This window comes from Symsagittifera roscoffensis, chromosome 7 (assembly GCF_963678635.1).
Source record: "Symsagittifera roscoffensis chromosome 7, txSymRosc1.1, whole genome shotgun sequence".
Classification (NCBI taxonomy): Eukaryota; Metazoa; Xenacoelomorpha; order Acoela; family Convolutidae; genus Symsagittifera; species Symsagittifera roscoffensis.
Genome location: NC_087068.1, coordinates 47,202,051 through 47,225,720, shown reverse-complemented (window position 1 = coordinate 47,225,720; position 23,670 = coordinate 47,202,051). Strand labels below are relative to the sequence as shown.

Below are 23,670 nucleotides of genomic sequence, written 5' to 3'. Positions count from 1 at the left end.
CAGTGCACAGTTTGGCCTCGTAATGAAATGGTTTCTAGTTGGAAAAACAAAATTTTATTGAAGAACCTTTTCATATACAAAGATGCTCTTTTTTATCGAAAGACTGAAACAAATTGAGTGATTGAAGCTCTAAGCAAAAAAATATCGTGTGCAGGTGATGAATTTTTCAGGATCAATACCAAAATTTCAAAATAACTTCAGACTCTTAGTCTATTCAGTCATGGCATTTTCCCGTTCTAGACGTGGTTTCAAATAAAATTGCGCCGGGTTGATTTGCAATAGAAGACGCCTCAAGCCGGTCAATTTACTAAACCTGTACAAAAAAGTGCAAACATTGTAGAGGAAGTTGATTCTGTCAAATTCTTAATGAGCAAACATAATCGTACCCAAGACATCAGATCTGGCGTAACTTTCTGGCGTGTTTTGATTGATTGTGAATCATCAAATTACTCCCATTTTATCAGTTGTGAGATGTTCTCTGTGGTCAGATCAGTATCAAAGCAAAAGATTATTTACGAGAGATAAGAGTTCAAATCTTGCGATGGTGTTTTAAATTTTTGAAAACTAGTTTTTGAAAAGTCCGATCTTCGATTTATTGGTATTTGGGATGTATAGTGTTTGGGATTTTCTCTTACCTCTTTCATCGCTATTCTTCTTCTTATGGCCAGGTAAATATTTTTTGAATATAGATATTCCGAGGAAACTACCAATTATTGGCAATCTTCTTCTTGAATATATTTTTCGGTATTACATCATCTGGGCATATATGCATTATGATGTTAGTTGTTTGGGGTACAATTTGAAAAGTAGATGTACAATTAACATATATATCACAGTAGTACGTATGTATAGTTTCCCAATGGATCATTACGTATACTTTTAAAGTTTTCGTTTCGGTCAAATTCTGATTCGAATTACGACGATACACGACAAAGAAGAGAAACCAATCAGAAGTCGAACTAATATGGTAGCTAAATTACCGAATCATACCCCGTATGCGTATAAAAAGAGAGTATGTTTTAAGAAAGGTCTTTGAAAATTTATTGATATTTTATGGCTACCGTCGGTCAAATGTTTTGAAATATGCTTTTTAGCAAGTGGTGGAACTGTCGTCGGCAAGGATCCCTTCATGTGCCAGTCTCCTCAGAGTGCCATATCGTGTCTGGTGGATCCCTACTTTCAATACAAATGCAAGGACACCTGCAGCACATCCCAGGCACTGCAGGACGAAGTGGGATACCCTGAGTTGTTCTCACTTCCAGCGCTAGTTGTGCTTAGTGCTTGTAAGCTCTTAACAATTTACTATTGATAATGAACTAAAAAATACCGTTTTTATTTAAAGAAATATTAAACTTTCATTTTATTTTCTAGTTTTTGTAAACAATGCCTGCATTATGGATGGATAAAAATGCACATGAAGACTTGCACTATCAAGCAATCACAGCTTAAGATTTTCAAATTGAAAAAAAAATCTATATGACCGAAACACGTTTCAATGAAACTTATATTTTCAAGGTTGCTTGTTTGAGTACTTCTGCTCTACTTTTCTCTGCGCTAAAATTACTCATATGCTGTGATTGTTATACTGGAGCTCATTAAATCAGAACATGTTTTTGGCGTTGATCTCAATCCATTTCGGTTCTAGCATCCGTGGATTCCTTATCGGCATTTGGGGGCGTAGAGTGCACAGATAGTGCCCCCTACTGTGCCCTCATCACCATCTCCATCGGGGGCTTCTTCAGGTGTACCACCTCCCCCATTGTGAGACTGCAGTGTCCCAAGTCATGTGGATTGTGCCCCAATGAGAAAGGTAAAAATCACTTTCAAAGAATTTGTAAAGCAATTTATTCTTTTCTAAGAAAAAAGAGGGCTTGCTGTAAAGTTCAATATTTGTGCTTGACTTGTAATTTAAACTTCCCCTTAGTAGGGGTGATTCCTTTTTAAGCACCCTTGATTATCAGCTCTACCTTTTAAATATCATTTTATGTTCAGAATAATGTACATTCACCAATTCATTGAACTTTTTTTAGTTGACTTTCTGTAAGGCTACTGTTAATACACGAGGGTATGGTGTCTTAAAGGCTTTAACTGTTTTTGGGCAAAAAATAAAGGAAAAGATATCGGTTGCTGTGCGAGCAGCCCATAAAAAACATACCACACTAATTTGAGCGAGAAAATGTTTAAGTTTTTTGGAACTTACTTTTTTCCAAAATTTTTAGTCTGTTTATTTTTTGCGTTACATGAGGCACTTCAATTTAAGCTCCAAAATGATTACAAAAGTAACCAATATATTGTACCGAAAATTTGGAGACATTAGATATGATCGCTGAATTAATTAAAACATTATCATCAATGTCCCAAAAACAGTCTAAAACACGGAAAGAATCAGAAAATGTTGTTGATTTTTTGTTATCAGAGTCCCGGCTGAAAAGAATTGTGTAGAAACGAACACAACTGAAGTCAAATTTTCCTCCTATCCGTAGGAGGGTGATCAAAATAAAAAACGCAGATCACCAATAGCTTGCTTTTATGTAACTTTCTGTTTACTAGCAGCTCTAAGCAGATGAAGTTGTTCCATACGATAATCCCAAACCAAAAACGTATTAACGATAGTCTAATCATTGCATACAAACAAAACGCAAAAGTTTGGTAAGAAAATGCGTTTTTTCATCTCGTGTTTACACTAACAAGCAGCGTAGTGTATTAGTAGGAACCTTCTTTTTCTCTAACGTACTCGCAAAAAAAAGTGTTCATTGAAGGTGGAAAGTGTTCACTTAATGGGTGGTACTGTTGCTATAATCACGATCTGTAGCATTGGAAATTTTATAGCATCTGCTCTCTTCTTTATTGGTGACTAGTGTTTGCGATTTGTTCAGCCTCAGTGGCTGAGTGGTTGGCGGTGAGACTCATAATTTCTAGGTCGCAGGTCGAATCCAATACGGAGCCGAATTTTCTTAAAACTAATTTGAGGCTTATTTCTACATATATTGCACTTCAAATTGCTGTTTCTGTCGTGTTTTTGCTAGTGTTTGCGAAGCTTCGCCTCTGTGTTTCACTTGCCAGCGCAATGTACTTGTAACGGAACTACACTTTTCCCGTAAACAAATTTTAGTACAAATCTGTAAGAAACTCGCCTTGCTTTATTTTACGACGTCAAGATTTTTGATGCCTCTTCTTACTTAGTCTAAATTAGAATCACGTGCCTTCGGAAGATATATACTAGGGTTCGAGCGCCTTCCGCACCTTGTTTAGCTTCGATGTTTGGAAATTGATTTTTTTCGTGGGGGGTTAGAATTGGCGGGTTAATTACATTTCCACTTATTTTTTGTTAGCTGACTTTCGAAAGCGTGTTTTTTTCAAAGAATTTCTATTTTGGCTTAAGCAAATTTTAAGTGACTTTTTAAATGGTTTGAGATTAGTTGTTTTGCATTTTTCACCCTCTGGTTTATCTGAATATATAATTAGATAAAATTAGCTATTTTGTAGCATACCAAGTGCTTATTTTGTATTTACATAAGGAAAAATAAGTTTCATGTGTTGCCATTTATAAAGCTGAGGAGGATCAGGTTGTGGCCGGCCTTGAAGTAGACATAATTTTAGCATTCGCATACTATCACTGCAACGGCAAGGTCTCGAATATTTGATCCCATGATCTCAGCGGAAACAGCTTACTGCTGCATTGAATACATCACTAAGCTTGAGTTCAAGATTAGTTATCTTAGGCAGAGGAGGAAGAGGCGGCGGTGGCGGTGGCGGTGGCGGTGGTGGTGGTGGTGGCAGCGAAGGAGGAGGAAGCGGCGGCGGCGGTGGTGGAGGAGGCGGTAATAGCGGTGGAGGGGGAGGTGGAAGCGAAGGTATTTCTGAAATTTGTTTTTATGTTGTGAACATGAGCTAGGTTTTTTAATCTTATAAGTTGAATTTTTTCTCGTTGCATGAAGGAAAATCGAGTAAATGCTGTTTAACCGTTAAAAAGTTTTTTTTTGCTTGGCTCTAAGTATGTCTCAAGTATTGCTCATAAGTGTGTCTCAGATATTCAAGTTCTAAAAACTACATTATTTTCGTGTGGGTTATTCGAATCTTCAGGTTCCAGAAAAGTAGACTTAGTTGCGAGATTATGATTCTTCCAACCATTGAAAATGAAGAGGAACTTTATATTCGGGTGTGTTTTAGTTTTTCTTACCACGCAAAATCAGGTACCACAAATAATGATCGGACTGGGTTGAGTGTTATATTATATTAACGCCCTTACAATCGTGATATTCGAACCACATTATAAAATTTTGAAAAAGTTTTGCCAGTGTCGAGATTTTTTGTCTTATTTCGAGCGAGCAGTCTGTTAATGGTATAAAAGCTTACAATAGCTTAATTTAAAACGTCAAAACTTAGTTTTACTTTGGTAACGCTAATTAACTTTGAGTATTTTAACGCCTTTTTGTAATAAAATGTTTCAAAAATTCAAAAAATGCAAAAAAGCTTGAAAAATGTTTAGAAATTTATTTTGTTAATTCTAATTATGGCTGTCTTATATTTATTATTTATTACAATATTAGTTAAATTAACATTTATTTTACTTGCAATAGCACGTGTGTTGCAATGCAACTAGGCATTAGACTTTTTCAGTAAATAACGTTGTTCTCAGATTTCAGCACGTGACTTAATCAAATTATTACGCTTCAGACGGCTATATATACAGCTTATTATCATTATTAGGGATTCCTTAGAGTTTTTCAAATCTATACGTGGTAAAACTTTTTGAATGATGTATCCGTTTTAATTTTTTTTACTGTAGATTTCGGTTAAGGTTTTTTGGCTTATTTCCAGGTTTTTTTGAAGTTAATTACATTGCCTACTCGAATGCTATTGATGTATGACTAAGCGCAAAGTTATTTTTTGAAAGTAAACTTCATCAAATATAACTTGGATTTTATTTTTTATGGATCAAGTTTCTACTAAGCTTGACGCCTTTAGTTTAATTACAGTTTCCTTTTTTAAACTTTATATCAGAAAAATGTCTTTGTATAATTTGCTCAATATAAATTCCTTTTTGAGGTTTTCCAAGTTTTTCCAAAATATATTTTTTGTTTTTGTCCTTTGAATTTTCTAGCTTTCGTTTCTAATTTAATCTAGTTTTTCCATTTGCTTAATTATAGCCGTTGTTTTTATCTGTTATTTATAATAAAAATTTTGAAATGCGGTTCTTTTCAGGTTTTCAGTTTTTTTCAATCAATTTTTTGGTTTTGCAACTTTTGAACAATTTTCCAGTTTATCTGAGCGTATGTATTCCAAAACTCTTCTTTGGTGTTTTTGATGTCGCAATTGGGGCAAAGCTTCGCCTCTGTATTTATTTTTCGATATATAATTTTTTGATCAGCGTTTATTTACAATTGTATTAAAGAAATATTCGGCTCGACAATAGGTTCCAGTATCACTATATCGAAAGAAAGCGAAATAATCGTATCTCCCATCATATTGAATTTTTTCGTGAAATCACAAGGTTATCAAAGGCAATCTAATCAAAAATGAATACATCAAAATTTAATTTTTAGTGTACTTTCATCAATATCCAAACAAGATTTTTTTGAAGTTAAGTTTGGTGTGCTATGTTACGAAATTTCGTCTCTTAGTATTTTGTTCTGAACTTGGCTGTCTGATTTTGTTTTTGCAGCTACCGAAGCCTTATCACCTCTCAAGAAAGATGGCGACACAGTATATGCCTCCCTCCTATTTGAAGACATTCCAGTCTTAGATGATTGTGCAGACACCTCCCCCCTCTGTTTCACTGTGTTTGCCCAGTATGCGTGTCTAAATGACCCCCACTTCCAGAAACAGTGTCCTCAGACATGTGGCTTGTGCCAACCGCCTCCAAAAACATCTAATGGTAAGATATATTTATCGAGTTTTTCTTGCTCTGTCTAGCTAAAAACTTAGGATACGCCACTGAAGAATTCATTTAATTTTTTAAAATTTGTATGAAATGATTTTATAAACAGTTTTGAAATACTTCAAAGATATTTTTTGCTGCAAAACGCGCCACCTTTTTGAAAACTTGTTGCTAAGGTCATGCGATTTCACGCCATATTTTTTTTCAGTAGCGGAACTAGAAACTGGTTGTCGGGACCTCGGAGTGTCTTCTTGTAAGTGGATTCCAGACAGTATGTGTTCATACCAAGGAGTCCAGATCCAGTGTCCTTCCAAATGCGGACTCTGCGAGGGAAGTGCGAGGAAGGGACTGGAAAAGATGACTGACCTTGAACTTATTATGGAAGAGGAGTTTCTCCAGGTTCAATATAAAGATGATGATTTGAATGATGTGGATAACTCGACGACGACGACCAGTCAACAAACAAGTGATAGAATTTTGTATTTATTTTTTTCTGCGTTTTGACTACTAAATTTGAGATTCAGAATAATAAGACCTCTTAACTAAAAGAAAATTACAAAAATTTTATGTGCTCATCTCGTTTTGTTGCTCCCTGATTTTTTTGGTTACACCCAATACGGTTAGTTTTGAAAAAATTGTCATACTGAAATTAAGGATTTATAGTTTGATAGATGCTGTTGTACTACTCGTTCTTCATACGTGCCGTTGTAAAGAAATTAGAGCTGATGCAAAAGTTTGTAAAAAAAAAACTCCAAATACCCGGAGTTGTTTTAAGGTTAAGAAAATGATTTTTCAGCTACAACTTTAATTCCAACAACTGTCATCCCGACAACCGAAGGAACATCGTCAACGTCACTGACTGACACGACAACAGCATCATCAACTACTGAGGAAGCTACGACAACGGAAACAGAGCAGACAACTCAAACTTCCTTTCCCACCACTACGTCGACCGGTTATTACAAATCAATGATCATCCCTTTGAAAATACTGACTCAGTTTAACTACCATACATTTTTCGGACGCGAAAAAGTTCAAAAACTAGTCAAAATCATTTGTCGTCCCTAGGAATGATCCCTTTTCTCTTAATTCTCACCCTCTGATTTGAGACTGGCTTCTTAAATTTTGCTCAAGGGGAGTGTGGTGTAATACTACGATGCAAATAAAAGTACTCATTTGGTGGCATTTTTGGTAAAAACCCATCCATAGGCAAATTAATATTACCTGCTGCTGCTTTATTGGAGGCTAGTGTCAGTTCCTGTTTGATAAAAACATGTATTTTGAAATTGCATGGTGCTTGGTTGTTTTTATTTTATCTTTTTTGAGACTCTTTGGAAAGTTTTTGCTTTTTTCGCGAACATTTATTTAAAAAAACTAATTTACCGATTTTGAATAAAATGGTACCATTGGACAGACTAGCTGGGTAAGTCTGTAGCGAAGTGCCTCCGCTAGGTTTTTTTTACCTTATCTCACGTGTTCCGGAAAATGTCAGTGAGGGATTTTTTTACCCATTTTTGATTTTTTTCCTTTTTCTCAAAACTACTCAGTCAAGTTTGATATTGAGTTTCAGTCGAGATTATTTTATGAAGGTTTCCTCTGCACCAGCGTTAACGCTCTTATTTATGTATTAAAAATGGCCTCAAAATACCATATTTTGATAGTTAGTAAAAGTTATTCGACTCTTCTCGAAAACTAACCCTGCCAAATGTGATAATACAATTCCAATCGAAAGAACGGTATATGGGAACCTTCCCTGTATAAGTTCCCTGTATTTTTTCCTTTTTCTCAAAACTACACAGTCAAGTTTGATATTGAGTTTCAGTCGAGAATATTTTATGAAGGTTTCCTCTGCACCAGCGTTAACGCTCTTATTTATGTATTAAAAATGGCCTCAAAAATACCATGTTTTGATAGTTAGTAAAAGTTATTCGACTCTTCTCGAAAACTAACCCTGCCAAATGTGATAATACAATTCCAATCGAAAGAACGGTATATGGGAACCTTCCCTGTATAAGTTCCCTGTATTTTTTCCTTTTTCTCAAAACTGCACAGTCAAGTTTGATATTGAGTTTCAGTCGAGAATCTTTTATGAAGGTTTCCTCTGCACCAGCGTTAACGCTCTTATTTATGTATTAAAAATGGCCTCAAAAATACCATGTTTTGATAGTTAGTAAAAGTTATTCGACTCTTCTCGAAAACTAACCCTGCCAAATGTGATAATACAATTCCAATCGAAAGAACCCTGCCAAATGTGATAATACAATTCCAATCGAAAGAACGGTATATGAGAACCTTCCCTGTATAAGTGTGGCGTTACGCCATATTTTTTAGAAAATTTCAGAAATGGGCCGAGAAAAGGCCATTTTTTGGCTTTCTGTGCTTTTTTTGTTAAACAATTGACTGTTCTTGTTAACTACCTTCGTAAATCGAAAAAATTTCACTCGAAAAAATTGCTCGGGAAAATTTTGCTTATGTAAGCAGCTACGCCCTAAATTTTGTGAAAAAACGTATGGCTTTGGAACATGTCCAAATTTTGACCGTTCTTGGAAATGTTTTGACTTTTCTCTAAAACTAATCTTGCCTACAATCTCAATCGACAAGAAAGCTTATGGGATTTCTTCTTGTATTAGCAGCTTCGCCTTTAGTTTTGTAAAAGGTTATTTATGGCCATAGGAAAGTACCATTTTTGCTATTTGAAATATTTTTTGTTAAACGTTTTAATTTAAGTCTCAAATAAATGGTTTCATAAAAAAACAGAATGTAGGAGTCTTACCTATGCAGAAGGCTAAGCTTTGAGTTTTGAAAAAATTATGACTTTTGGAAAAGCCATATTTGACCTTTTGATTGTTTTAGTTAGACTTTTTTTGGCTCTTCACAGTAATTACCCTGCTAATTCTGAGATAAAGGTTACAGTCGAAATTACAAATTGGCGGAATTTTTGATGCGAAATTGGCTACTCTTTACTTGTTTTCAAAGAGAATTAAAAAGCTTAGGAATTAGCGATTTTTTTGACATTTTGACTGTAGTTGTCAAATGTCTTGACGTTTTATCGAAAATTAACCTCCCAATTTTTGGGCTAAGGTTTCAGTAGAAAGAACAGTTTATGGAAGTGTTTTGGATGAGCAGCTATGTCCTGTAATTTTTAAAACAAAAATATGAATTCAAAAAAGCCAATTATGACTTTTTGACCGTTTTTTTGAAACGATTAACCTTTTCTTCATAGTTTCCTCGCAAATCTGGGATTAGGGTTTTATAAAAAAAATATGTTCTGGGAGTCTTCGGTGCATAAGTTTTGTGTCTTTCGTTTGGTAGGCAAGCCGCCCTAGACTTGAGAAAAGTCCTGTTTTTCTACAATTTGATCGGTTTGTCTTCTCTTTTTCAAACGGATTATTTTGTTTGGGGCGTTTGCGAACAAACATGTTTCGAAGTTTTGATGCATTTTGGCATGATTTTTAACTCTTAATTGTCTGTCTTCGTCTTTCATGAGCGAAGTTTGTAGATGAAGTTTGCAAAGCGTGTAGATAAAGTTTATTAGACGGTACAGAAGTCAAAGGGGTACAATCTTGTTCGCTGCCGAAGTGCACAATTTTTTTTGGAACTTGCAATTCATTAAAATTACTGGCCTTTGAAAATTAACTTTCAAAGTACATAGCAAAAAAAACTTTCTAGGTTCATCTTTTCTTTTTTCTTCTTATTTGACCTTGCTTGTGCTTGCTAGAGCTACCTTAAGGAGTTTTCTCGCTTGTGTTTGCGAAGTGCAGCCTAGTCTCTGTTTATTTTTGAACTTCAGTTTGGAGTTTCTATTAACTGACCAAATAGTTCAACTTCTCTTGCTTTTAGCAACTCCCGAAGAGTGTGAGGATATTTTGCCGCCGTTTCTCTGCAAGGCCTTCTGGGCCAAGTTTGCTTGTGCTGACAACACCAGTGACTTCCCTGTGAAGTGCAAGAAGAGCTGTGGATTCTGTCCCTCCGATTTAGTCACCACTAGTAAGCGACTTACCTTTAGGTGTCAATGATCGAAGTGAAGACATATAATAAGGTCATGTACCTTTTTTAGGTAAAAGTCTTAAAATTTGTTCACGCTTACAACTGATTTTTCGTGGTTTTACTTTCGATTTCACTTCAAATTTTTTTCCAGCCATGTGCTAATGAGGTTCCAAACTACGAGGTTAAGGAATTTGTTTCATAAGTAGTGTTTTATGTGGTGTCAGACCCAACATAAAAAATCTCACTCAACTAGAAAACATGGTCAGGAAAATGAGCCGAAAAAATTGTTTGTCAGAAAAATCCAACATAACTTTTTTTTGAATTGTTTTGGATTGTTTTCTCGAAGCCTGAAGTTTCACTGAAATTAAAGGTTGCTATCTGTTTGGTTGTAATGTCGTTTTTCTGGGCTAGGTAACGTCGCTAACAAGTTTTAATTTATCATGAATAGTGCCTGTTGTAATCAGGCTACAATGTTTTCAGCCCAAGCATCCGATGATTGTACCGATCTCTACCCCTCTTTCGTCTGTCACGCTTTCTGGGCTAAGTTTGCATGTGCCAACAAAGCCAGTGGGTTCTATCGCAAATGTCGCCAGTCATGTGGAAAGTGTGACAAGAAACCCTTTTGGCCGCATGATGAGTCGGAAAATGCTCAAGAGGAATCGGAAAAACCGAAGAGCTATGACTTGATGTCACGTGAACTGCAGAAGTTGGAAGCACTGTTGGCTCATTACTACCTCAAATTAGAACGTTCGTTCATACTGAATTCTATTGATAATAAAATTGTATTGACTGAGGGAACTATCTCTTCGCCTTTAGGGGTGGGGGAACGCTCACTTGTTAGGGTTACTGTCCAAACTGATAAAAATTTGCCCAAATTCTTGTTTTTTTAAAAAAAAGTATATATACATATAAATTCTCATTTTGAACCCAAACTGCCTAACGAAACACTTACAAACAAGGATAACCTTACTCAGATATTTACTAGTTTCAACAACCTAGGAAAAAATATAGATTTAAACACAGAACTTATTGCCAAAGAACAAGACACCGACGCAGTCATAAAAATCGTAAAAGAATTAGTAAGAAACAAAAACAAAGACTCAAAAAATATACACTATAGACAATCAAGAGCTTTATGTTCATATCTAAATAAATTTGAAACTTTACTATTAATAGGAAATATTCTTTGCATTGAACAAGCATCAGATAATCCCGAAGTAAAAGAAATTAAAATTTGTGTACCTATGTCACTTTTTATAAAAACATTTGAATTGGCACATACAGATCAGTTAGCAGGTCATGTAGGAAAAGACAAAACCATTGCGAATATAAAACGATTTTTCTTTTGGCCAGGCATGTATAAATGGATAACCCAGTTAATAGCAGGATGTCTTGACTGTCAAAAAAATAAACACAAACGTCACGATCTTAACCAAGCACCGTTAGAACAATGGACGGATACAGTACCTTTCCCGTTTCATACTGTACACATAGATCATAAGGGACCAATTAATCTTACATCAAACGGAAAGAAACATTGTTTAGTTGTAGTAGATTCATTTTCTCGATTCCTACAAGTATATCCAGTAGCTAACACTACCGCATTTGAAACAATAAAAACTTTAGAAAAATTTATTCTCACATTTGGTATTCCACAAAAACTAGTTTATGATAAAGGAACAGCTTTCATGAACGAAGATTTTACTAGTTGGCTTCATGAACTAGGAATAACACATGCTCCCAGAACCGCATATTCACCATGGACAAATGGTAAAGTGGAAATACAAAACAAACATCTAGGAACACATTTTAGAATTTTCTTTGATCAAGCAAAGGGAAATTGGAGTGATCTAGCTGCGAAATTCGCTTTCGCTCATAACACCACTATCAACGCAAGTACTGGATTAACGCCATACGAAATTGTTTTCGGACAAAAACCTCAAATACCAATCTCTTTAAAACTAGGATTATTCCGAAATTCAGAATTAACGTGCAACTCTGAATTCTGTGCTAATCTTCCATTACACAGACATTCTTTACAAACATCATCAAATAAGGCTATACAACCATTATTAAAACCAAAAATTAACACTTCACTACTTATCAGAGAGAACCAATTTAAATACATCTATAATACAGCTTACAAGAAAAGTCTTGAAAACAACGCCAAAATCCACAAATATCGAAATAAATATAAATTAGGAAAACCCTTAGAAATAGGTCAAAAAGTACTGATGGAAAACCATTCCATAGAAGATGGCAAATCAAAAAAATTACAAGAACTACGATCAGGCCCATATACGGTAACAAATAAAGTAACGAATGTAAACTATGAAATACAATTAGATTCAGATCAAACTATAAAAAAGACAGCTCATAGAAACCATCTAATTGAATACTTTCCCATTGAAGAAAAAGCAAAGGAACTGGTGAATGACTATGTTTTAAAAGACCAGTCCTACAAACCATTCTATGAAAACCTAATGAAATCAAGGAATAAAATTGTCAATACACCACTAACCAACAAATCATTTCAAAACCCAATGGGTTCATCAGAATATTTACCTGTCGAAACACACCATAGACGAGAAAATAATATAGAACTACATGAAACTGAGCAAGAAAAAACCTTAACGAATATCGACTCAGGATTTCAAGAGCACAACACAGAAACTATAAAAATGCCACATACACCAGGATTAGCTCAGAGAAGGTTAACCTCAACACCTCTTTATCCAAACGATAGGAATGGTAATAATTTCGATGAATTGTCATATATACCATCTACATCAACACACCACCCCCAAAACGGACAGACATCTGTTCAAACGGGCTCGACAAATGAAAGAATTCAGAGACATCGGCGACAACCCAGCTTCTACCAAGCAGGATTCAACTAAGGAATCTCTAATAGTCTTCACTAGCTAAAAACTCATTTTGTAATCTCCGGGTCACAAATTTGGATACAAAAAATTATTCAAACTATGACCCCACACGTAATGGTCAATCAAACTAGTCAATTTTTTAAAAAAACAATGGTTTCTTTCAATAAAAACCAACCAAACAAATTTACTATTGCTAATTTTTAGCAACTTCGCGATAATGATGAAATTTGCTACTCTACTTTCAACATTTATACCTCTTGTCATTCTACAGAATGATGATTTGGAAAACGTATCGAATTCTCTCAAAGTTACTCACTATGATTGTTCAAGCATGCAGGAAAATAAAATGTATGCTTTAAATCAAGTGGCCCCATGTAAAGTTAGCCCAGAAAACCTTTACACTACCGATAGCACAATTAGCGTATATCAACGGTCTTATAGAACATACGTGAACGCAGTTATGTGTAAAATTAAAACATTTCCCATTCGTTATAATTGCGGAATGTGGGCACATTCTTCCATCGTTCACAATATGAACATGATAACCTATGAAATTATTATACCACCAAAAGATTGCAAAAAAGCAGCAAAGAACAACAAAATTACAGTGAATGAAGATGGATACACCCATGAACTAATTATAAAAATGGATGAAAGTATTTTACAACACAGAAATGAAGGAACATCATAAGAGGGCGACAGTTCGACAGCATGCAAGAATAGGGGACAAATCAAACACTATAGCTACGAAACGCACATGCAAAAAGTTCAACTCAAAGTAAATCTAGAAACAAAACAAGTACAAAATCCTTACGGTATCCCATTACCATGCACAGTACTCGAAGGCGGATGCGAATCAACATCATTAGACCCTTATGCTTACACTTGGGACATGCCCGAAAATTGCGTAGTCACAAAATTGTTTTCTCAAAAAGCGAAAATGGTCAAGTACGCTAATAAGTTGGACCACCCTCAATATCATATACTGAGTGAGGGATCGGCACCCAATGGCTTAGACCTCAAAATTCGCATTTACAACAAGCAGCAAGAAGTCTGCAGCAGGCCAGGAGCATTATATAAAACAAATTTTGAGTCCTTGTTTATTTCTTATTCAGGCGGTTTTGATATGAACACTGGTAAATCCAGCAACATACGACACGATGATAGAAATTACTATCAAATGCAAATAAATGAGAACGATCAAATAAGAGTGAAACCTTTGAACTATCCTCTGGGATCAGGTAATTTTTCATTCCTCCATGATGAACGTAACAATAAAAATCGGGATCCTCTTTGGCGCCATGTAGGTACCGATGAAATTGATTACGAACTTCATCTGGGCGCAAAGTTAGATTACATAATGTACTTTAATGCTAAACAACTCAGGCATTCTGAAATGACTTTATTACAGAATCAATGTGAACTCGAAAGAACACAAATTCTAACAATAATGATGTTAGCTTTACAAAATACCAGTCTTGCAGGATACATGTTAACCGGCAACCGCTCTATGTTTTTGGACACCGATGGAGCAGTTGGCTGGCTGTATCACTGCCCTAAAAAAATTTCACCTCTTAAAGTTCTCGAAAAATGCTTTGATCGAATACCGATCTTTTACAATGGGCGAACAATGTTTGTCGACCCTATTACCCGCCAAACTTTTCCTTTTGCCAACGAAATACATTGCGTTGGTGGCTACAAAAATGCCTTTCAACTTGATTTAGATGATAAATTATCTTGGTACCAATTAATGCCGGCTCCAATACCTTTCAAGACTCCTTTAATGTTCGCTCCACAAGATATAAGCCATATTACGGAATTTCCCGTATACGATTCGCGACGCGCAGGCATGTATACCCCAAAACAATTAAAAGCTTTTTGGGATACCATTATTCATAACACAGCATCAACATCCATTCTCAAAAAAATTACAAGAACTGTTCTCCAAAATGGACACATGGATTATGCAAATTCCGACGCTTTAACCGCTGCAATTGGTTTAAACCAAAAAATTTATCTAGATTCTCTGCTCTCACCAGGATTTTTCATGAGTAGTTTCATCGGAACATTCGGTTTTGTTGCTTTTTTCCTAGAAAAAATCGGAATTTATTTTGCCTGTTTTCTTTTTCTCAAATTCCTGCTAGAAATAATAGTAACAATTATTAAAGCTTTGGAAATTAATAAGCTAACAAATCGTACTATGAGCTTCTGGAAGATAATATTAGGTGCCACGTATAACCTTTTCGTTCTATCAGTTTTTACTTCTATTTTCTCAAACGAAAACTCCAATCTTGAATCATCAGATTTGCGAAACTCAAGACAAAAACAAATACGACAACAACATCAAAATCAAAATATTTACCAAGAAAGCACTGCTTCAATACCTATGGTAGAGCGAAATGAGCCTGCAGTACCCTTAATGTCACCAGATTCGCGAAACGAACCTGGTTTATACCCAGACTTAAATAACCAAAATGAACATTTAGTACGGAACAGTGTAATAGGAACGATCTCTAGCACAACAATCCAACCACCAACAACAACACTATAACACCAATCTAAACAACAGTTTTCTATTTCAGAATGCCCTCAAGAAAACTGTGCATCCCCATTGACTAAATGCTAGTCGATATACTAGACAGACAAGTTCTTTTATTGATTCAATTTCCCACACTTACAAATAAACTGTTTACACGAATAGCAGCTGTTGACTTGCCTCAACCAGGAACCAAAAATTTTATACGCCTCATGCTAATTGTTTACCCAGGAAAAGTGATTCATGAAGCTGTCATTGAATCATCGAATCCCAAATATAATTATATCTGTTCGTTTCTTCAAAGTAACGAATCTGCTATCATAAAAATTACTTCAGAAGGAGTTCATTTTTGTGTGTGAAATACCACGATACAAAGAATTTACTTGAACACAAACAATCAAATGTTGGTAGGAATTTTGGATCGAGACATTCGTTTATTAATTCAACTCCCAGGTTATGCAAACAAACTACCAGCATTGATAGCATCAGCAAGATTACCAAAAACCAAACCAAATGATTGCATTCACCTTATGATAATAACTTATCCTGAGGAAACTGTTCAAGAAATTGAAATTGACTCTTCAAACAAAAAATATGATTATATTTGTTCTTTACTGGAAGGAAATAGCTCAGCAGTCGTCATTACCGATTTCGAAGGAATTCACTTCTGTGTATAAGTATTAAGCCAGAAACAACAAAATTGAATGGATACTTTCCAAATATAAAATTTGGAGAAAAATAAATGTTCCTTGACACACTAAATCAAAATTTCTGCTTAATCATATCTTGTCCTCAATTCTATTCCCGAGTCACAACAGCAATTTTACCATCCGTAGCAATTGATAACCATTTACACTTAATTATCATCGACTTTCACCATAATCAAAATTACGATATTATCGTGAAGGAAACCAATCCTAGATACAAAGATATTCTTCACATCTTAAAGTATAAAAACTCAGCCATAATCGAAACTGCTTGTGAAGAAATTATTTTTTGTGAGAAAAATAATTAAATATAAACCCATGTTATTTAAACACAACAATTGTCACGTACTCCTTTACCAAATAGAAAAATCCTTCGACGCCTGTAACGGTTCATATTGTCCAAAACTTATCTTATATTTCGATTATTGTAACACGTGGGAAGACGGAACAATTGAAGTCTTTCACAACTCGCCATATTGGAATTTTTTCCTAGTTTTGTCGAATACTTGCTTAAGTCATCTGCCAAAAGACATAAGCGATTTCCATTCAAATGATCTCACTAACCTCTCGTAATCTATTTATCCGGTTACCAAACCTACGTTACTCACTTATTGGAGTAGAGAAACACTCTGAAACCTTTTATCTTTTACATGTGAGTAAGGTTAACTCCAGTATGTTAACTACAATCACAGTTCCAGGAAATCACCCTAATTTCCTTGAACTAAGTCATTTTCTCGCTTTTGACACAAATGCAGAATTTTTTCTAAATCCACCTATTTTCTCTAATTAGAAAAAATGATGTTTAATATCAACGACCAACCAGTTTCAGTTATTCATATAAAGAAAACATTTGAATTACAACCACATTTACACGTTTACATGATAGTTAATGTTCGATACATCGAAACAGGTACTTTTGAGGAACTTAGTATTTACCCCACTTCCCGATATTGGCCATTCTTTCTTTTTGTATCTGATCACCCAGAGTCTTGTCCTACAAATATTGAATGTGAACATTGTACATTGGACTAGAATGATAATTTTTTACGAAGGAACCTTTGTCCAAATTAAAGGTTTCCAACGCTCCTTCATTCTAGCAGAAAATTTCAAAATAATCCCCATTTTTATAATTCATTTCGAAACGCTTTATAATGGCGAACTACACAGCACCATTATTAAACCAAGCAATAAATACTGGCATTTAATACTATGTCTTGCGAATAGCCTAACATTTCCCATTCCCTGCGATCTAGACCAGATTGAATGAGCAGTGAGAATGACAACTGAATGTCCTATATGTTTGGAAATTTGCGATCAAATGAAAAAATTACACAAAAATTTACCTCCACAGCCACCACATTTAGTTTGCGTTAATTGTTATAATAAACTCAAGCTAAGAGCTAGTACACCATTCGCAAAAATTCCTTGCCCCATTTGCAGGCAGATTATTCATGTAATTAATATGACAGAATACGATGTCTGTAATATCTGCAACCAATTAGTGTTATCCAGAAACAAACGAAAAGGTGAACATATGATAGTTAAGCACCCTTATATTACTGTATGCAATAACTGCATTGAGAAATGTAAAAACATCTGCCCTATCTGTTTTTCCAAAATTGCCTTTGATGAGTTTTGGGCATAACTTCTTTTTATACAATGGCAAACGAATGCCCTGTTTGTCAAGAATTGAAAACAACCCTTCAATTAAGAAAACTTCACAAAAGAAAGTATCCACAACCATTTTATTTAATTTGTAATGAATGCTACATGACTCTCAAATCCAAAACTAACTTAATTTTTGACAACTTCTTATGCCAAATATGCCACCAGGATGTTCACGTATTAAATTTCGAACAAATTAACAAATGTCTGACCTATAAAGGCAATAAAAAAGGAATAAACAATTATGCTGTTTGTTTAGGAAGTCGCAAAATGTTCTGCTTGGTAATGGACATTGATTTTGTCCTTGATTATAATCTCCTCGTCGAAGTTGACGGTTACGAAGCGCGCACAAACCGTAGTTATATTCATCCCGATCAACAGCAGTTGGATATTTTTTGCCAACGTTATAGTCCTGGCTTCCACGATGAAGAAAAATTTACTGTCAAAAGCAGCAGTAGATTTTTTAATATTATCTTAAATGCATTCAACAATGACGAAGATGTTATCGACATAAATTTCCAAACCTCCAATCGAATTATTTTTTAATTTTTCCTTCTTTAAAAAAGATGATTCAGATAACTTTACCAGCTTTTATAAGTAAAATTTTTAAAGCTTGTTATTTTTATTTCCAAAGTTTTCTTTATGTTTCTCAACCCATTTTACAGTACTTCCGAAAAACCATTGAACAACCCACTCTTGAATGCCCAATTTGCTACTTACCAAAATCCAAATTCAAGAAACAACATCATAACGAGCCACATCATCCACCACACTTTATCTGTATAGACTGTCATGACCAAATTGTAGCCCATTTTTCTAAATATGGACAGATTTTATGCCCCATTTGCCAAGTCCCAAATTATACCCAATCACTTTCATATTACTCCCCTTGTTGTTTATGCGAAAAAATGATTAAAAGCGCAAATTGGGGAAATACCCAAACCCAATGTATGGCAAGCTATCAACATCTTACTGATTGCCATCAAGGTATCATTATTTGTACAAGATGCCTCCCTAATACGGCACAATTTTGTCCTTTACGCCACATCCCTTGTGATTTTTCCGACCCCTGGAATTAATCCTCCACACTTTACGATGTCCATTTACGATTCCTCTACCTTCCTACATTTGGTAAGATCTATAGACTTAAGTAATCAGCTCACAATTTATAAACCTTTTTAAATAACAATTAACACAAAAATCTCTTTTACACATGCTATATTATATACTATTTACCCCCTCCCCCCGGTTTTTTCAAGTCCCTTTTACCTATAAAAAGGGACCCCATGGTAAGCCTGTGGATGACCCCAGGTGGACATACATTTAAGATTAGGGGTTAATTAATGCCCAAATTTCCATTTTTTGCTTTAACTACATAAGTTTAATATTTGAGCTTAACTCAGTGTTGTAAAGTGCTTTATTCCTGTGGTTAATAAACACCATGATCGTCTTTCTTGATTTGTATTCCTGTGGTTAATAAACACCATGATCGTCTTTCTTGATTTGTATTCCTGTGGTTAATAAACACCATGATCGTCTTTCTTGATTTGTATTCCTGTGGTTAATAAACACCATGATTGTCTTTCTTCATTTGTTTTCCGTGGTGGGTTTGTGTGAAACCACAAGATTATATTTTCCACCTTTTATATATATATACAATTTTACACTTTGTCCTTCATCGTTCAAACATTTGATAATTAGCCTTAATATCCGAATGTAATTCGGGATTTTGAATATTTGGTCATTTTATATTGATGCTTAGCAAAATGGAATACGACCCAATTTTAAACTGGAATTGCAGAAACGCAGACCCAGCACCAGAGGAGTTCAAAAGAAAGCTGCCCCTCAGGAAGAAACAACGGAAACCTCTAGCAGTTCAATCTTTGTTATTAGACGACGGGTTAAATAAGAACCCTCGCAATTTTCCCAGTTTAACCCAAAGATTGGGGCTGCAGAAGTGCAGAGAAACCAAATTGGATACGGAAAATCCAAAATATATAACGAGTTTAAAGTACTCAATAAAGGAAAATTTTAACAGATGGAAACTGCCATCGTTCATTGAAGTCGTTAACTCAACGACAATGGAAAAGGCGATGATGCCTATCGACTTCATAACCCAGCCAGAAGGGGTTATAAAGAACGAAAACAACTTCTGAAAATTAAAGAAGAGGGAGGAACACGGCTACATCCTCAAGGCAGGAGGCACGCAAGTCACCATTCCGTTCGAGGGAATAACTGCTTTTCCGAACCATGTAAAAAACAGACAGGAAGAACAGGACGACATTCAACAACTTACGGACGGAATGAGCAGACTACGAATCAAAAACAAAATTAAAAAGAAGAAAATCGTGAAGTTGCAACAAAAACTTGAGGCTTCACAGAGGAAGATAGCGATCCTCAGATCATACAATGTGGAGCTTGAATCCGGAAGGAAGCTCTAGATTAAACCTAACTTATCTTTCTAACTTTTTCGTTTGATGTTCTCTTTAAATTTTATAACTATAGTATTTAACCATTAAAGTGTTTAAATTTTCACCATGGTAACTGTAAGAATCGAACAGCTTAATTTTCTAAAAAAAGGGGTGAGTTGTAGTATTGCGAAATACTACACACACACAAAAGACCATTGTCTTAATTGTTTATTTAACGACCCAATTCTAAATTGGAGCGTGCCATTTAAATTAAAGCCTCTTTTCACTAAATCAGATATTGACTGATTTACTCTTATTAGGACTATAGAATCTTGTTTTGAAAATCCACTCCTTTTTAAATACTTGTCCAATTTTTCTCATTTTTTCATGCTCAATATTTTAAAAGGGCGGCGATTATTAATACGTCCCTTTTAACTTAACTTGAAACAAACTGGATAAATATTTAGCAGTCTTGCCGGCTGCACTGAAATTCTCCTTGCTTTGATTAAGCAGAGGTGCACCTGCAATATGATGCATCAGAGAGAGTAATATGAATTTTTAATAAGACAAACTGAAGGCTGCGGTTTTTATCAAAGGGGACTAATAAGTTGAAGATATTTGATGGAAAAATCAAATAAAAACTAGTTGAAAATTCCCTTATTAAAAAGGGAGAACAAAGGAGCAGGTGAAACCTGAATAATTAAAGATTGAATCAGCCGCCGGTTTATGCTTATGAGCAAAAGGACTGGCCTGAAATCTTCAGTGTTTCATTTTGCTCAGTCAGCAGCAAGTCATTTCTCTTCAGTCAGATCTTATAAAAATAAATAATTTTTCTTTTCTGCCCTAACACTAAAACTAATCTAGCCCTTTTCATTTATAAAAAGAGAATAAATTCTCATTTTAAGTTTGATTTGAAAAATTATAAATCGAGATAATCGAGATACGCACCCCCGAGGAAGTCCGGACTACAAGTACCCAAAGGACTACGGCAAGACGATTCAGACGACCCAACCAGAAGTGCTGACTTGGACAAACATCAAGGGCAACCATACATGCTAATCAGCCACCGACCTTAGTAAGAAGATAAAATATTGATGAACAAAAATAAGATTAGCTCAACCTCCCCTCATAGGTATATTTCTTTAAGCTGTTCGATTCATTTATATAATCTAATAACCCAGTGCTCTGTATCTAACCAACTAATTAATTCATACCTTTTCTAACTATTGTTTCTACTCTACTTTTTGTCAAGACAATTTGACGATCTAAGGTGAGACTTATAATTTAGGATAAAATTACTAAGCATTCAACCAGCAATGAGCGCTTAGTAAACAAGCGAAGCCGTTTCGAGCCTCACAGTGGCCCTGGAGATATTTTTATTTCATTTAGAACAATTTATGGAAAAAATTTTTTTTTGTTTCATGAAAGGTTTCAATAAATGGAAGCAAATAGAAATTTAACAGGTTTCAAAGTCAAGAATAGTTTTTTACATTCTTAAGCATACATTTTTACTTCTATCTACCCAATCTACTAAAACTGTTGTATATTCATTCATGTTTGATTCAAATTATTGTTCTGCTGATGCATGTTTTTGTTTGGCGTTCTTATTCTCTTTTTTTAATGTTCAGAAGTTCCCGGAGAAACATTCGACTACGAGAAGCCCGAAGTTTGTCATTCCGACTACATGACTCAATTTGGATGTGTTTACGATGTCGTTTCAAGTGTGTTCTGCAAAGAAACTTGTACACACGTGGTGCAGAACTTTGCAGCACATCCTGGTCTTTTTCAGAAACTTGCGGAACACCCAGATCTTGTTAAATCCGGTGCGGAACGCCAGAATGTAAATCTCAAAGTCGACATCATAGACGCCATTCCGGCTGATGAAAAAGAAAACTCTAAGACTAAAATGTCCGGTCAATTACGATCAAGTGCTCCAGCGCAACTTCCTGCCATGGTCAAAATGGCATCCAACCAGAAAAGTATTATTTAACAACTCTTCTTCCAATTTAAGTTCGTCTAATTTTTTATTTAAATTTTATTACTGTTGGTTTGATTTGAAATAAGTTCCCCATTCAATAATTCCAGTCTATTATCTGAAAAATGCTTCTTTCTGCTTTAGAAAGTGTCGACCAATTGAGCTATCGTGACAAGATGACCAATCGAGCAACCGTGATTGGATGTGCACTAGGCATTGTAGCATTTGTGTCACTTGTGGTAGGACTCTCCTTCAGAGTCATAGCTGGCCGACACACTCGTAGAGCCTATACTCAAATTTGAAGACAATCTCATGTATTGACCTGTGTATATCTACGCTTCATTCATAATTGAAAAATCTATACTAAATATTTTGTAGTCATGAAACAATTTCAAACTTTTCTCTAAAGAAGCCTTGTATTTTAGTTTTATATAATTGAAAGCTTTGCATACACGTTTTAGAACCGCTAAGTGATGTAATTGATATTTTGAAATGGAGCCCGAATTCTTAACGTCGGAAAGAGCACTTGGTTCAAAACAGAAATCAGTGACTTTTTTAATAGTGTTGTTACTTTTTATTATTCTTAAGGATTGTTTCCGCTCGGGTACATTTTTCACCTATGTTAATGCTGAATCATCAGTCTTTTCAAAAATACAAAAAAAAAACATGTTAGTTCCCCTCAGTCTTCAAACACTATCTTCGGATCTCTAATGACATGCAGAACCTCTACGACTTCGTTGCTGCATTTCTTTGAAAATCTGATTGTATATAAGAAAAGCTCAGTATAGTAAGCATTTGACATGGTTACGATGCCCTGGGCCTAAAAATCAACTTTGACAAAAATTAATGCTGATTTTTGTCGATTCTTTGCTTTAGTTTTACCAATTTTTTAATGATTCATTGATGGAATTATCATATATTACTGCTAAATCAGGAAAGATTTGAGCTGTGACATTATTCGCGTCAGTCAATTTTTGACAAATTAGGTAACTACTTTTGGCAAAGTGTTTCATACCTTTCAAATTTTTTCGACACCATGCAAAAATATTTTTTCATAATACCATTTTCATTACCACGGGGAACAAGACGTTTTGGAGAATGCCAATGATAACACGGAGCAAATTTTCTTTCACCGTATCGCAGAAATGTCAAGCACCCTCGCGAGATTGAACAATTTGCCTGGCTATGATCCTTTTCAAGAACCTGTCCCCTTTAGAAAAAATTTGACCCTGTTATTGGTTGACAAACTACAAACATTTAAATACTCGATTAAATCCAGAGTCATGGTTTTTAAGTTAATTTTACTAACTTTGTTATCAACGACTAAGAGCAACTAATCCCCGCCTTGCGGGTTTAATTCAATCTTATTATTATTATGATTATTATTATGATGATTATTATGATTATTATTATTATGATTATTATTATGATTATGATTATTTATTGAAGTTACTGTGGTTTGAAAAATGTCATTTTGGTTTAAATGAGACCACTAATGCAATCAAGATTTCAGTTGAAGAGGAGCACAAGTGACAAAAGTTTTTCGTGATCAAAAATCATTTCAAATTGAACGGAGTGAAGCTAATTGATCCAATTGACTACTAGTATACAAAAATCTCATCA

The 23,670-nt window shown here is 35.0% G+C and overlaps 1 protein-coding gene across 1 annotated transcript; it reads left to right on the top strand.

Moving 5' to 3' along the window:
• Nucleotides 1-457: 457 nt before the first annotated feature.
• LOC134851011 (uncharacterized) lies at nt 458-22,498 on the top strand. The gene is made up of 10 exons (XM_063866890.1): nt 458-668; nt 1,095-1,283; nt 1,646-1,810; nt 5,666-5,878; nt 6,090-6,347; nt 6,678-6,836; nt 9,722-9,868; nt 10,349-10,615; nt 21,701-22,051; nt 22,192-22,498. Exons 1-10 carry the CDS (start codon nt 608-610, stop codon nt 22,347-22,349), a joined length of 1,968 nt encoding a protein of 655 aa, XP_063722960.1. The 5' UTR covers nt 458-607; the 3' UTR covers nt 22,350-22,498.
• Nucleotides 22,499-23,670: the final 1,172 nt, after the last annotated feature.